At 38.1% G+C, this 14,093-nt stretch overlaps 1 protein-coding gene and 1 long non-coding RNA gene across 2 annotated transcripts; one reads left to right on the top strand and one right to left on the bottom strand.

The window, feature by feature from the left end:
• Positions 1-75: 75 nt before the first annotated feature.
• On the top strand, positions 76-762 carry LOC116171695. The gene is made up of 3 exons (XR_004145496.1): positions 76-418; positions 468-625; positions 673-762. It is a non-coding gene; the product is annotated as an uncharacterized LOC116171695 (long non-coding RNA).
• A 1,552-nt stretch (positions 763-2,314) lies between these two features.
• LOC116165671 lies at positions 2,315-11,059 on the bottom strand. Its single transcript, XM_031480308.1, has 3 exons — positions 10,864-11,059; positions 3,351-4,771; positions 2,315-3,307 (listed from the first exon to the last, which is right to left on the bottom strand). Exons 1-3 carry the CDS (start codon positions 11,057-11,059, stop codon positions 2,315-2,317), a joined length of 2,610 nt encoding a protein of 869 aa, XP_031336168.1.
• Positions 11,060-14,093: the final 3,034 nt, after the last annotated feature.

Raw genomic sequence — 14,093 nt, forward strand, 5'->3', positions numbered from 1 at the left:
GTTTTATTGGGTAATATATTTATAATGCACAATGAGCAAGCGGACGTGAATCGATGTCTTCATTTGGGGGGTAGCGCGGGTTTCTCTTCAATGACTTCTTGCGTTAGAAATTTACGAATAAAGTCGGCCGTTTATAATGTACATTTAGATAGCAAACATGTGAACTATCCATCCGCTTGATTATTTTATAAAATCCTCGTTCCATCCGTTTGAATAATAGGTATTTATAAATCGAAAGGATGCGAATTATCTGTTTATCGTTAAGGACGCAAAAAGGGTTCCGCATTATAAATACCACTTTATCGCATCATTTGTTCTCAATGCGTGTACGAGCAGCAAAATGACATCGGCGCCGACGAGGACCAATATTTCAAAGTGCGAGTGGTTGTTAAACGAAATTCGAGAGTATGTGCCAAACGTAAGTGTTTTAATAATTTTTTAAATGGTTTGCAATTATTAGTTTTTAGGGGTACACGATCATGTGCCCGTGTGCACATAATCTGGTTTATGATGAGAGGCGCGACATTCTACTATTTATAGACCCCTTTTTTGGGGATTACTATATATGGGTTTTTACGAATTCAGAACCCTCAGGAAGGGGAGTAGCATTTGTGCGTGTAGGACCGTAAGTATAAAAAAAGTTTACGACCTGTTTGCATTTTTTTTTCGCAGAAGATACCAATCACCTCGTCAAAGGAACTGCTACAATCAAAATCGTTGACATCAGTCGTCCTCCTCGTCCTTCAAAAAAACTAATGCAGAAGGTGCGCCTCATAATTAAAATCATCGATGTGTGTTTAGATTTATACCAAATTTTATATATTTTAAATATTTATAATAAAGGTCCTCGTCGGCGGCGTATTTTTTTTCTTTATTAAGGTTCACATACATCGAAAAAATTAGATTACAAATAAAGCTATAGATATTTCACTCATTCCAATCACAATTTACCTGATAAGTAGTATATTCTGTTAAATCAATTTTTCGAGGATCCACATTTATGTTGCGATAATAGTTATGATATGGTAAGTGTTCTAATTCTAATTCCGGATAAAAATGAAGACTCCACTGGTCCATTTGAATTCTGCTAATCAACCGATCAATCCTAATTTTATAATCCTGTTCATTTTCACGTTTATCCATTTCGATGGATCGAAATTCTACTTCTTGTTCTTCTTCTTCGTCACCATTGAGGGACGAGTATGATGATGCCGGTACATAAGGTGTTATCCAAGGCTGTGACATTTCAGTAGACTCATCAGGAGCAGCAGAACCCTCGTAATATTGGCGCGTATAAGCGCGACGGACGATGCTAGTATTATTAATGCCTGCAATTAACGTAGTAGGATAGCGGCTTTTTAACGTTCGAATTGAGGTTATGTTACATATTTCACTGTTGGTTAGTGCTTCATGTATTTCTGTTCTCCATATAATTTTCAGCTGTCTTGCTCGCCATAATTGCTTTAAGAAATACTGGATTCTCTTGGGCATGTAGATGTAACCGTATATATTTTCCTGTACAAACGAACGATATTTAAACTTATTCAATACCGCAGCTCCACTTAATGTTTGCGAGCTCGAGGCTGATAGCGATATATTAATTTGGAGCTTCCTTCACCGGCAGGTACAAAGTTAAATTCCACCACGGTAGGCGGCAACTGAATTACTTCTTCTTGCACAATGGCGACTCTCTGCCGATGTCCATCAATTACAGGCACACTTTCTAACACAATGTCGACAAAAGCTTCGACATCTTCCATGTCTTGAAACAAGTGCAATTATAAACAAAATCATAATATTACGTAATAGTTAAATAGTAAAATGGACATTTAGCTGCGTATATTCTAGAAGAGGAACAATAGTTACCGAATTATCGATCTACCTTGTATAGCTTTGGTTAAATTATTATTGGTTAGACCTCTTTCCATGACCACCCAGGAGGCAATAAATTCACACTAGAAATAATGCAATTTATTGGAGATGTTTACGGCCTCGTTATAGGATTCCCCATTAGATATTTCTCTACACAGGGTGTATAAAAAAATAACTAATAGGCCTACCTTTTTAATAGTACTGCTTGCGCATAAGTAGTAACCCGTTAGCAAAGGACAAGGTGTATAACAGAGTTGAACCTTAACACTTTATTAATGAAATCTTAAATTTATACAAGAATTTACTATTTTTAGCTTTATACAGAGGTAGTTTGCTAATAACCTTTAGTCTAAGAATATCCCTAAAATAATATCCTAATTATTTGTATACAAATTTCCTTGGATTTAGACAATTTGTAACTAATTCATCAAAAATCACAACCTTAATCAACTTCCATCGGCTCATCAACAACATCTTGAGGCTTATTGATAGCATAATGGCCCCACGGAAGAGTATCAAATGAGTCAGGAACCAAGTATCTCTTATCGTCTTCGGGGCTTAGAGCAATTTTCGACTGCGTTATCGAATATACATGATGTTTATCCGTACGAATCAAATTTTGAGATGTAGTTTTGCGCTTATAGGTCTCCAGACACTCCACATAATCGTCAAAAGTAATTTTAGTCTCCACTACACTTTTCTTTATCCCCTTTGCCTTCTTCATCAAACCGAAATTTTTAATAATCGTATCGATCTCATCTTCTTCATACTCTTCCGCTTGCAATTTCTGTCGTAATTTTATCAAATCATCCTTGGAGGTTAAAACTTTGGCGGTGTACAGTTTCGATCGCAATCCTACATAATCAGTCATTATCTGTCCATTATTTTCATCTTTCATCATGCCCAACACTTTCTTATTTACAAGGGATATGCCATATGGATTATTGGGGTCACAATCGCTAGTATCGTAATATTTAAAACAGTCGCTTTTTATAGCCATATAAGGGTTTTGTTCACGAATTTCATAAATTAAGCTGTCCGTATCTGTGTAAAGAACAGTGCAGTTATCTCCAAATCTATCCATCATGTAGTCATAATGGAAGCTGTAGATGGTCGTCTTGGCTAGATCAAGAATGGCTTGACCTACGTATATAGGCTTATTTAAATAGACTTCAAGCTTATTCAATTCTACAGCTACCAAGTTTTCGTTAAAAATGGCGCAAGATTTAAATTCCGGTTTCGCAATGTATGATTCTGCGCCGTAACGTCCTTTCCATTGGGATAGTAATTTGATATTAACCCGTTTTCTGACATTTTCCATAGTCTTCCCAAAGACCGCGTTATTCATCAACTTAAACAAGTTCTTCTCAAATTCATTCTTGGCTTTTTTTCTTAGTTCTGTATTAAGGTCAATGTAGGACTTTAGCCAAGGGGACTGTTTAAATTTGAGTACCCTATGTACTTTTGTGAGAACTAACCCATGCTCTAATGCTTGTTTTAAGGCGCGATAGTGGATGACGTATTAATTTTTCTTTATTGTCCAAAGTCGCCATGAGTTTTGAAGGAGGATCTTTAGTAGTAATAGGTGGCTTTAAAGTTTTCGGGTTAATATGTATAGGACAGTACGGTAAAGCAGCGTGTCCTTGATGTAAATCCTTTGGGTATGTTAAATCAACTTCTAAAATATAACCTTCGTCTGCATCATCCGGAATCGTAGCGATATCGATGTTGGAGTCTACCCATTCAAAGCCTCCATATGGAAGATATTGACTCATACTCCATCCATACTGGTTATTGATGTCGTTGTACATTAGATAGACATCCGGTTTCGTTGAATCATATTTGAGCATATATTTGTTGTTTGCATGAGCTCTTCTTTTACAGCAGACTTGACTTAGCCCTCCACGAATACCCCGTTCGACAAAGAGAAACATATCCTGATCGGTAAGGAGTTCCAGCTCTTGTTGCGTGTATTTCAACATGGCATCCCAAGTAAAGCCTGGTAGTGTAAAATAGTGGGCCGGATCTAAATCATAAGTGCTAATACAGCTTGATCTAAACTGTTCAAAGACATCTGCAAGGAGTAGAATATCAGTCTTCATGTACAAGTCAACATATTGACCCAAGTTGCTGCAGTTAAATCTGCTCCACACCTCCTGAGCTCTACGATACATTCTTCTGGGACAGGGCTTATCTTCCAATTTATTGTAAAACGCATCTTGAGGAGGCAGACACAGCTCATCGAAACGGTCGAACGAGTCGAAGTAATCATACGGCATAATACCCTTTTTAGTTAAAATATTAAATTGATCTTCAGGTAGTGTAGAGAATTGTGACTTTAGATTAGGAAAGTTCGTTAGAGCTGATGATAATTTATCTAACGATGATGCCATAAACCGGAAGCTGTCTATAAATCTAAAGCATATGCGTGACTCGTTGATGTGTTTGGTAAAAGAAATATATTTCTCCTTGGTTATAGGGAGCAAGTCGATCTTGCCGTCCATTCTAGTGGCAATATCTGTTACAACAAAGTGAGCATCATATCCACTCAAGTTGTGGAACACCACCGGAATTGTATGAGTGTCCTGGTAGTTGACGTTGCATCCCTCACATGCCGCTCCGCGGAAGTTGTTCTCCGGGATAAGGTGATTGTGATCTCGAACTTTCTTTTGACCAGATTTAAATGACTGTTCACAAATATGGCAGTGCGTTGCTGCTTGAAATTCAAGTTCCTGCTGTGGTGTCATATGCATCTTGTAGGGGCAAAGAAACACCGTAGAGACATCTTCCGCAAGCTTATTCATCTCGTCAGCAAACCATCGCATACAGTCTCCACCGCGGTAGCTGTTGTAGAACGAAAGAGATTCATCGTATGAGCACTTGAAGTAGTATCCCACAGCTGCTGGAATATGTTGTTACTAATTTTGTCTATTTTTTAACCTAAAGTGCCTGGGCTATAAACAATCCAAATCATGTTCGGTAGGTCTTCGTCCTTATGCAAATTATAATGCATGTCCTTATACATTCCTCCCCCGATATATTTTGAATTTGAGGGGGTAAAAACCCTCTTATGATGACCACGTACGCCTAGAAATATCCGAATATGAATATTGAAAAATGCGTGTGTGTATAACTTACATTCGGATAGCGCTCCTCGATACATTTTACGAGTTCTTGTTCTGCAACTTAAAGTATAATGGAATATAATTGATAGGAATATGTTGATTACCTTTAGGGGTTTGATCTCTTGCAAAAACTAAACTTGATTCTATATCTACAAAAGCAATAAACTTTAGGCCATTATATGCGAAATACGGTACTTACCACTCATAATTTCTAAGTACAACTGCTAAAATGATAGAAACATCAGGATGGTATTGCGGTTTCAGATTATCACTATTTTGTAGCATTAAATGATAAAAATTCTCAATGCGGTATGGAACATCCGCAAATAAAAAAAACACATGATAAAAAATTACATACTTTTTGTAACGTGATGAAAAATGTCGGGTACAAAACGCTGTTACGAGTGCCAAAAGCATTTTTGTTTTTGTAAAAAATCTATTGAAATGCATCCTATAAGAAACAATAGTGATGATTTGTTATGTTATGAAGAATTAGCACCATCGCCACTTCCGAAAATGGTAAAATATAGAAAAACAGGTAAGCCAATATTATCAATTCATGAATATCAGGAAATACATTAACCAATTACCACAGACGATGCTGATAAAAGTTATTTTTCAGGAGAAAATTCTAGCATAAATAACAAGGAATCTTCATCTTTAGAGGTAGTTAATAACTAGACAACAAATTGGTAAGTAATTCTTATATAAGTAACATTACTAAATTAATTTGTGAAATATTAATAGACAAAAGAAATACTTTATAATAAAATCAAATGACATGGATCAGCTCTTAAAGGAATTAACTTCATTGGGAAAATGTGAATTTAAACCAATTTTAAAAATTAAGAATATGATAATTGGTAAAAAATACAAGCTATATAGTATTAAAGCAGTCCAAACTACTAAATTTGGTAGAAAAATTGTAGTTGAAACAGAAGATAACAGTGTTTTTCTACCCGAGCGTTATTCAAGATCGTTTTCAAACGAAAAAATCACGGAATTTGCAGCATCTATTCGGAAAATCGCTTTAGTTTTTGAAGGTGAAGTCGATGTGGGGAAACCGAATAAGTTGTTGCAAATATATTTTACTGACGCATAGCAACAATAGGTATGTATGCTTCTTATTATGTTATTAAATAATAAATATTTTAAATTTTAGCAATATGCATCCACATTCAAATTATGAATGGGTTGATTACATGAATCACGATTTTGAAATAATGGTTGCTTCAGTTACTTTTAGTGCGGGACGCTATTTAGTTTCTATTAATAATATACTTAGTGACTTATGTTATAAGCGAAAGGAGATCAAAGTGCCTTCTCTCTACAATTTAACACAAAAAGCAATAATAAATAATAATTTGCCATGTAAGTCTTTACCAGATATTTTACTAAATCACATAGAGATACTTAAATGCAAGCATAAAGCACTTAAAACCAAAACTGATATCTTTAAAGAGAAGGTTCTGAGTCTTCATAAATGTTATCTTAAATTTAGAAGAAAATCTAGGGAATTTAATAACATATATTGTTATATTCAAGATATGTATGCAGATTTTGAGGCCGAAGATGAAAGATTAGTTTTGTCAAAAGCACTTGAAGCAAGTTGTAAGTATAACAATATATTTGTTTTAGCTGAGGAGCTTATATATTTCGATGTAAGGTATGAAATAGAATTACAGGAAATTATACAGGAATGTTCCATATTGATTGATTAACTGTTATGACATGACATTGTAAAATTACATTCGTAATAAAACTTAGTTGTTATTCACGTACTTTTGTAACATACGTCACGTGCGCGCGTGACGTAGTGATGAAGGCAGCACGATCTGCATTTAAGTAGCGCCTCATTGCCGTATTTTTATTTGATTGTGCATTCCACCGATTACCAGGTGCTCCTTTGAAAATTCTTCTCTCCAGTTATTTTACAATCTTGTTTTTAGTGAAAATGTCTTTGGTAAAGAATATCGAGTTGACCGTTAAAATGGTTGAAAATTTTCATAAAAATTACACATCTTCGGATGACTCTAAAGTGGGAAAATTCATTGATATAATCGATTTAAACAACAAACAAATAAAATCCATGTTAGGAAGTACCCTAATTCTTTTAATTTTAATTCTTTTAATTAGGTTTAAGTTTTTATATATATATATATATATATATATATATATATAAAATCAAAACATGTTTTACCTTTCGATGTCCAGGAAAAATACAGTAAAATTTTTACATTTAGGCATATCTTAATTGTACACAAAATTGCGCCAAGCTTTCTTATCTCCTGCAAGTTGTTTAGCTTCCGTCCATGTCAGTCCTCTTCTACTTAGTATCTCGCCAATTACTTCGTCCCAAGTTTTTTTTGGTCTGCCTCTTCGTCTTCGTCCATGCGTCTTCGCTTCCCAAATCTGTTTGACCGGTCTTTGACTGTTGCTTCTTTGTAAATGACCCCACCAGCTTAGTTGTTTGTTTTCAATAAATTCCAAAATAGATTTTACTTCCAGTTCCTCGCGAACTTCAGTGTTGCGGACTCTGTCACATCTTGTTATTCCTTTTACTGCTCGCAGATACTTCATTTCCATGGCCTGGATTTTACTTTTGTCACGCTTGTTTAGTATCCAGCTTTCACACCCATAAGTGAGTATGGGTCTAAAAATGACCTTAAAAACGTTCGTCTTAGCCGTTCTTGATACTTCACGTTTCCTAACGATTGTGTTTTTAATTGTGTGGTACACCTTTGAAGCACTTAATAGTCTCTCATTTATTTCGATGTCTTGTCTGCCATTTTCTTCTATTGTAATTCCCAGGTATCTGTATTGTTTCACTTGTTCAATTTCGTCTTCCTCGATGTGTACGTTCATTTGCGTCTGTACATTTGTGATAGCCATTACCTTTGTTTTATTTTTATTGATTTGCATTTGGTATTGTTGTAACACTTCGTGCCATATCCCTAGATTCTCTTTTAAATCCGTTTCACTTCCAGCAATAAGCACAATATCGTCAGCAAACAGGCATTCCGAGATTTGCACTCTCTGTAGGTATCTGTATCCAATACTTAGCGTTCTTTTGGTTTTTAGCGCATTTTTGCAAATTTATTTGTAAAAAGTAGCTTTTAATCTCACTTTGGCTGGCTGGCTGGTCGGCTGGCTGGCAGCAAATGTGGGCGCGTAGAAGAACTCTTGTAGAAAGGCAACGGGTGTACGTGTATCTACAAGGCCGTGTAATTTGTAAACCTTGGGGACAGGGCTACATGATGTGGGGTTGGCGACATCTGGGCGTCGTCCTCGAGCGTAGTATACTACCGTGAAGGTTTTTCAGTTTTTTCCTATCTTCTACTACAGTTTTGGTCCGATTCTTTTCAAATTGGTGTCGTCGGAAAGATGTTGTAAACGCGCACAATTCCTGCGTGGCGGAATTTTGTTTTTTGGCCTAGGGGCGAAATTAACGACCTTTTGCATGGCGCGCGCGCGCGCGTCTTCGAGAGGTAGTCAACTTCGGGCACCTTTTACCTTCCGTTGCGAATTCTGTCACGCGTTTTAACGTTTCGTAAATCTCGAATGGCTGTCTCTCTTTCTCGTGTCGCCAATAGAAGCTCGAGTAATGAGAAGTGCCCCCCAAAAATTAAGTACTATCTTGTGGAAGGTTTTTAGCGAGATCCACCAAAATGTGGGTGTAATATAAGCATGCACCGAAAAAGGAAATGTGGTAGCCTCCAACAAGATCTAACTGATGGTGGAGAAAAATCTTCAAACGCGAATTGCGGGTGAACGGGACGTCGGATGTGGGTACCGTCAAAGGGAATGTGGTATACTTCGACAAAATCTTTTATTCACGGTTGAGTCAAAAGTGGCTAATAGAATACTGATCTGCCACACAAAAATGCGCTGAAGTCCCTTCGATCTCACACGAGGACTTTGATAATTTTTTCGTTACATTTGGATACTATTTCATCCATATATGTATATTATAAAGAGTAGAGGACTCAGCACTCCTCCTTGTCGGAGACCCTCTTTTACTGCAAACGGTTCGGATTTTTTGTTTTTGCTTATTACACAGTTAATGTCGTTGCAGTAAATGCTCTCGATTTTTCTTATCAGATCAACACTTGTTCCTCTTTGTCGTAAGATGTCCCACACTTTTGACCTCGGTGTACGGTCGAACGCTTTTTCCAAATCAACGTATGCTAAATATACATTTTGGTTTATTTGAGTTGATCTGTTGATTATTTGATTTATACTGAAGACATGATCTTGAACGCTTCTACCTTTTCGAAACGCGCTTTGGGCTTCATTTAAGGTTGGCTCTATAACTTTTCTTAGACGTTCTTCTAAGATATGTTCGTACACCTTTAGCGCATTACTTAATAGAGATATTCCTCGATAATTATTGCAGTCTTTTGCATTTCCTTTCTTGAATATTGGTACTAACAAGGCTACTTCCCAATCCTTCGGTATAGTTTCATGAGAACTTGCCTTGTTCATTATTGTAAGTAATATTTCCATCCCTTTTGGCCCTAAGTTTTTGAGCATTTCTGCTGTGATACCGTTCCCTACTTTTAGCTTTTTAATTGCGTTTACCAGTTCATCTAAAGTACCTAATTTCCTCTTCCATATTTTCATTTCTTCCTTCGTATTTTAATACTTCTCTTTCGTAAATTTGTTCTCCTTTTAGTACTTCCATAAAATACTCTCTCCATCTGTTCATTATCGCCTTTTAATCTGTTATCACTTCTCCGTTTGTACTTGTTAAAGATGTAGTCATCTCGGTTTTTCCTTAGTGTTTTTATCACTTTAAAGAACAGTTTTTGATTTCCTTTACTGTTTTCTTCCAGTTTTCGTCCAAAATCTTCCCATGATTTTTTCTTTGCTTGTAACACCAAGTTTTTTACAGCGCCTCGTTGGTGTTTATATTCCTCATATTTGTCTGGTGTTCTCGATTTAATATATTGTTGCCACTTTTTCTTTACCTCTAGCTTGATCTTTTCACTCCACCATGCAGTTTTCTTCTTGCCATCGTGCATTTTTGAAATTCCACATGTCTTTCTTGCCGTGTCCAGTACAACTACTTTAAAAGAAGTCCACAACTTTTCCAAATTTTCTTCTTGTTCCCAGCTTTCTAATTTTTGGTCCAACGTTTGGGTAAACTCCTTAGCCACATCCTTATTTCTTAATTTATAGGCTTTAATAGTTTCTGTATACATTGTTTCGGTTTTTTGTTGTTTGCTGTGTCTAGCGGAGATATTTTCATTTTTTATTGTAGCTATCAATAAATAGTGATCACTGCCTATTTCTGCCTTTCTTGAAACTTTTACATCTTTTATATTTTTTCTGTTTGTTGTTTCTGTAAGTACATAGTCAATAATAGATTTTTCTTGTCTTGAATGTTGTTCTCGTGTGTATTTATGTATATCTTTGTGCTCATAAAAAGAATTTGTGATAATGAGGTTATTTGTGAGGCAAAAGTCCAGCATTCTGTTGCCGTTACTATTTCGAGCATCTTCCCCATGGCTTCCTAAAATTGCTTTATATGTTGCATCTCTTCTTCCAACTCTGCAATTAAAGTCCCCTGCAATGTATACTTGTCCTTTCGCTGTTTCGGTTGTTCTTTCTAGGGCGTCCCAAAAGATGTCCTTTCTTTCCACTTTTTCGTCTTCATTTGGACCGTATACCCCTATTATTGTAGTTTTGGTGCCTTCCAATCCAATTAGTTCTACTTGTATTGTTCTTTCAGAAATTGATTTCCAGTCGTATACTTTTTCTACATGTTTCTCGTGAATGAGACAACCGACTCCGCCTGCCGCTCTTTCATTTAAATCCACTCCACTGTATATGAATAAATGATTGTTATCCATTTTCGTAGTACCTCGTCCCTTCTTTTTCGTTTCAGATATGACCAAGATATCCAGCTGCGCTTTTTCGAATTCCTGCACTAGTTCATTCTCCTTGCCGTTCATACTCCTTGTATTCCACACACCTAGTTTCCAAGTTCTGACTTTATTTCGTAAACCTTTTATCCGTTTTTCCATTTCATTTCCATTGTCCATGGCCGATGTCGTCATCATTGGTGCATAGGTAACGGTTAGTTTTTTGGTAAGTTACACATGCTCGTTGCTCTCTTGGATGTGGTTTTTTCATCTTGAGGCGATCTCTGACTTACAGTCCTCCCTTTCTTTGCCATGTCGTGCCCTTGATTTTCATTTTCATGCTCTTCTGTTAAATCATCTACTCCAAAGACGTCACCATTAACAACCAGTTTATCGTAATTCAAAAACGCACGGTGTCGTGTCTCTCTGGCCGCTTTCATGTGGGGAAGTAGTATCTTTCTCTGTTCCAGTACGTGTTTCGGAAAGTCCTCTGTAATATATATTTCCGAACCTCGAAATTTTTTTGCCGTTTTTAAAATTTCTAATTTCAGGGAAAAATTTTTCACTTTTACAAAAATCGGTCTCGTTCGATTTAATGGTTTTCCAATTCGATATATTTCTCCAAACTCAGATTCGATGTCAACATTTACTCCAATGTCTAGCAACATATTCGCCATTTTTTCTTTCAGCTGTTGGTCGGTCTCGTTTTGAGTTTCTTTCATGCCTTGGACTATCACATTTTTTCTTCTCATTTCTTTTTCCAAAAAATTCAATCTATTGTTTTGCGTAACGACCGTCGTCTTTAGTTTTTCGTTTTCACGTTTTAAGATGGAATTTTCGTTACAAAGTTCCTTAATTTGTTTTTGACAGTCGTCAAGTTTATTTTCAATCCGCTCAGATCTTTGGTTGATGTGTTCTAGCTGTTGTTTAATTTGTGTCAATATGTCTTCCATTTTGATTTCCGTGTAGCAATGAAAACCTTTTTGGATTTCTTTGTGGTGTATGCCACACGCGCTGAGGGAGTGTAATGTTAGTTGCCTATGCAGTCGGAGCGCAAAACGTGCTTCTCAGGTCGACCCTTCGGGAAAAACACGTTTATCTCTTTCCGCGATAGCAACAAAACGTTTATTTACACAAAATAACCGATGCTTACTACAAAAAATTTGTTGGTCTCTGTTTTCACTGCCTAATAATTTTTAATCTATTTCCACTCCTACCTTTTATGTATCTTTGTGAAAGCAAAAAAAACGCATTCAGCTGCTCGTCAAGGCCCAAAATTTGAACGTATTCACGGAGCATCTATAAACACGTTTATACACTTTCACCTCACTCTATCTTCCCTTAATTTATTAATACGCGCGCGAAATCACAAAGTTTTTTATGTAAATGATCTAAAGGAGGTCCTCCGAAACGAGAAGGACGCAAACGAGGAGGGCGACAAGGACGTGGACGAGGGGGACAGCGTGGCGAAGGTAGAGGATGACGACATGGACAAAGAGGTAGACGAAGACAAGACGGACGACGTGGGCGAGGAGAAGTAAGGTAAGATTTTAAAAAAACTAAATTTGTAACGGACACCTACAACCCCTAAAACACCGCAACCCACATGACATCCTAACAATGATACCCGCGCACGCACCCTTACTTAACCACGCGCGCCCCAACCAGTTCTCTAAGTATCCGCCGAGATAGCGCAAGCCGCAACCCTCACACGCAGCATCTCAGCGGACTATATTAAAGAATCCTCCCGCGCTCCGTAAGAGCTACCCTCATAAACCACACAAGAGGAAACAAGACGCCATGAACCAAGAACAACCAGCAAGCAGTAGAAGCCAATGGCTAGAGCTGTTAGAGGAAGGGCTCACAGCCCAGATCGACAAATTGCGGGGCGTAAGAGCTACTGACAAGGCTCCTCCCAAGATTAACACTACGACCAGAACAGTTCGGGTTTAGAGCAACACTCCAAATAGTCAGGCTTATAGACCATGTAGCGGAAGCCACCAACATGGGCAAAACCACTGTCGCCGTCTCGCTGGATAACGAGAAGGCTTTCGACAAGGTCTGGAGAGCGGGTTTGCTGGTCAAACTGCGCCGAACACAGAACGTGCCACCAGCCACTGTACAGCTGCTGCACAGTTACCTACAAGGCAGGTCCTTTAGGGTGAAGGTGCAGGATCACCTGTCACGAGAAACACCAGCGGATGCAGGCGTCCCGCAGGGAGGGTGTTTAATCACCAATTCTATTCAACGCCTACATCAACGACGTCCCAAAACCGCCAGATGTCAACTTCGCCCTGTACGCCGATGACTTACTTATCTTTGCCAGCAACAGGCGCAGAGAAACCGCTGTCAGAAGAGCCCAAGACGCACTGGATCAAATTCTTCCGTGGTCGGGACGCTGGAGATTGAAGTTCAACCCTGCAAAAACAGAAGCCATCGTGTTTGGAACGCGGAAAACAGACAGGCTCCCGGTACTACAACTCCAGCAACAAGCGTTAGAATGGAAAAACGACATCTCCTACTTAGGCGTAACCCTAGACAGGCGTCTTACCTTCGCCAAACACACCGAATCTACAGTAACAAAGGCGAGAAAAGCAAGAGGATCACTGTATCCACTGCTAGCAGCTAGATCCCTAGATATTAAGACGAAGGTCGGAATATACAAGACCAGTATAAGACCAATCTTGACATACGCATCCGCAGGATGGATGATGTATTTGTCACAAACAAACACCCGCCGAATTGAAGCCATTCAATCAAGGACTCTCCGTAACATTGTCCAGGCGCCATGGTACGTGAGGAACGACACCATACGCGACGACCTGGAAATCACCACCCTGCAAGAGCACGTACGCGCGCTCGCCGATAAGGCATTCACAAGGATAGACAACTCCACCATTAACCCCACATACGAAGAATTGCTCCAGTCGCGGGAACGCAACAAAGATACAAAAAACGGCCCAGGACGATTCTGGAATAACAACGTATAAATGAGAATTAATCAGAAATTGCTACAACGGTAAAAGCCAATAGGCTAACGCTGAATATTAGGGTGCAACACCCAGCCCACCAGTCGTAAGAGCAATCCACTCCAGTGCTCTGCATTTAAGCGACTCGCTAGAACAGTTACTGGAACGGTGTTCAGTTCGCGTTTAAGTTAACCTTCGCCTTGTACCTGTGCGAATACGTGAAGTACCCCACGGACATTTAATAGGTTTAGTGTGTATAT

This window comes from Photinus pyralis, unplaced genomic scaffold (assembly GCF_008802855.1).
Source record: "Photinus pyralis isolate 1611_PpyrPB1 unplaced genomic scaffold, Ppyr1.3 Ppyr1.4_LG1, whole genome shotgun sequence".
Taxonomy (NCBI): Eukaryota; Metazoa; Arthropoda; class Insecta; order Coleoptera; family Lampyridae; genus Photinus; species Photinus pyralis.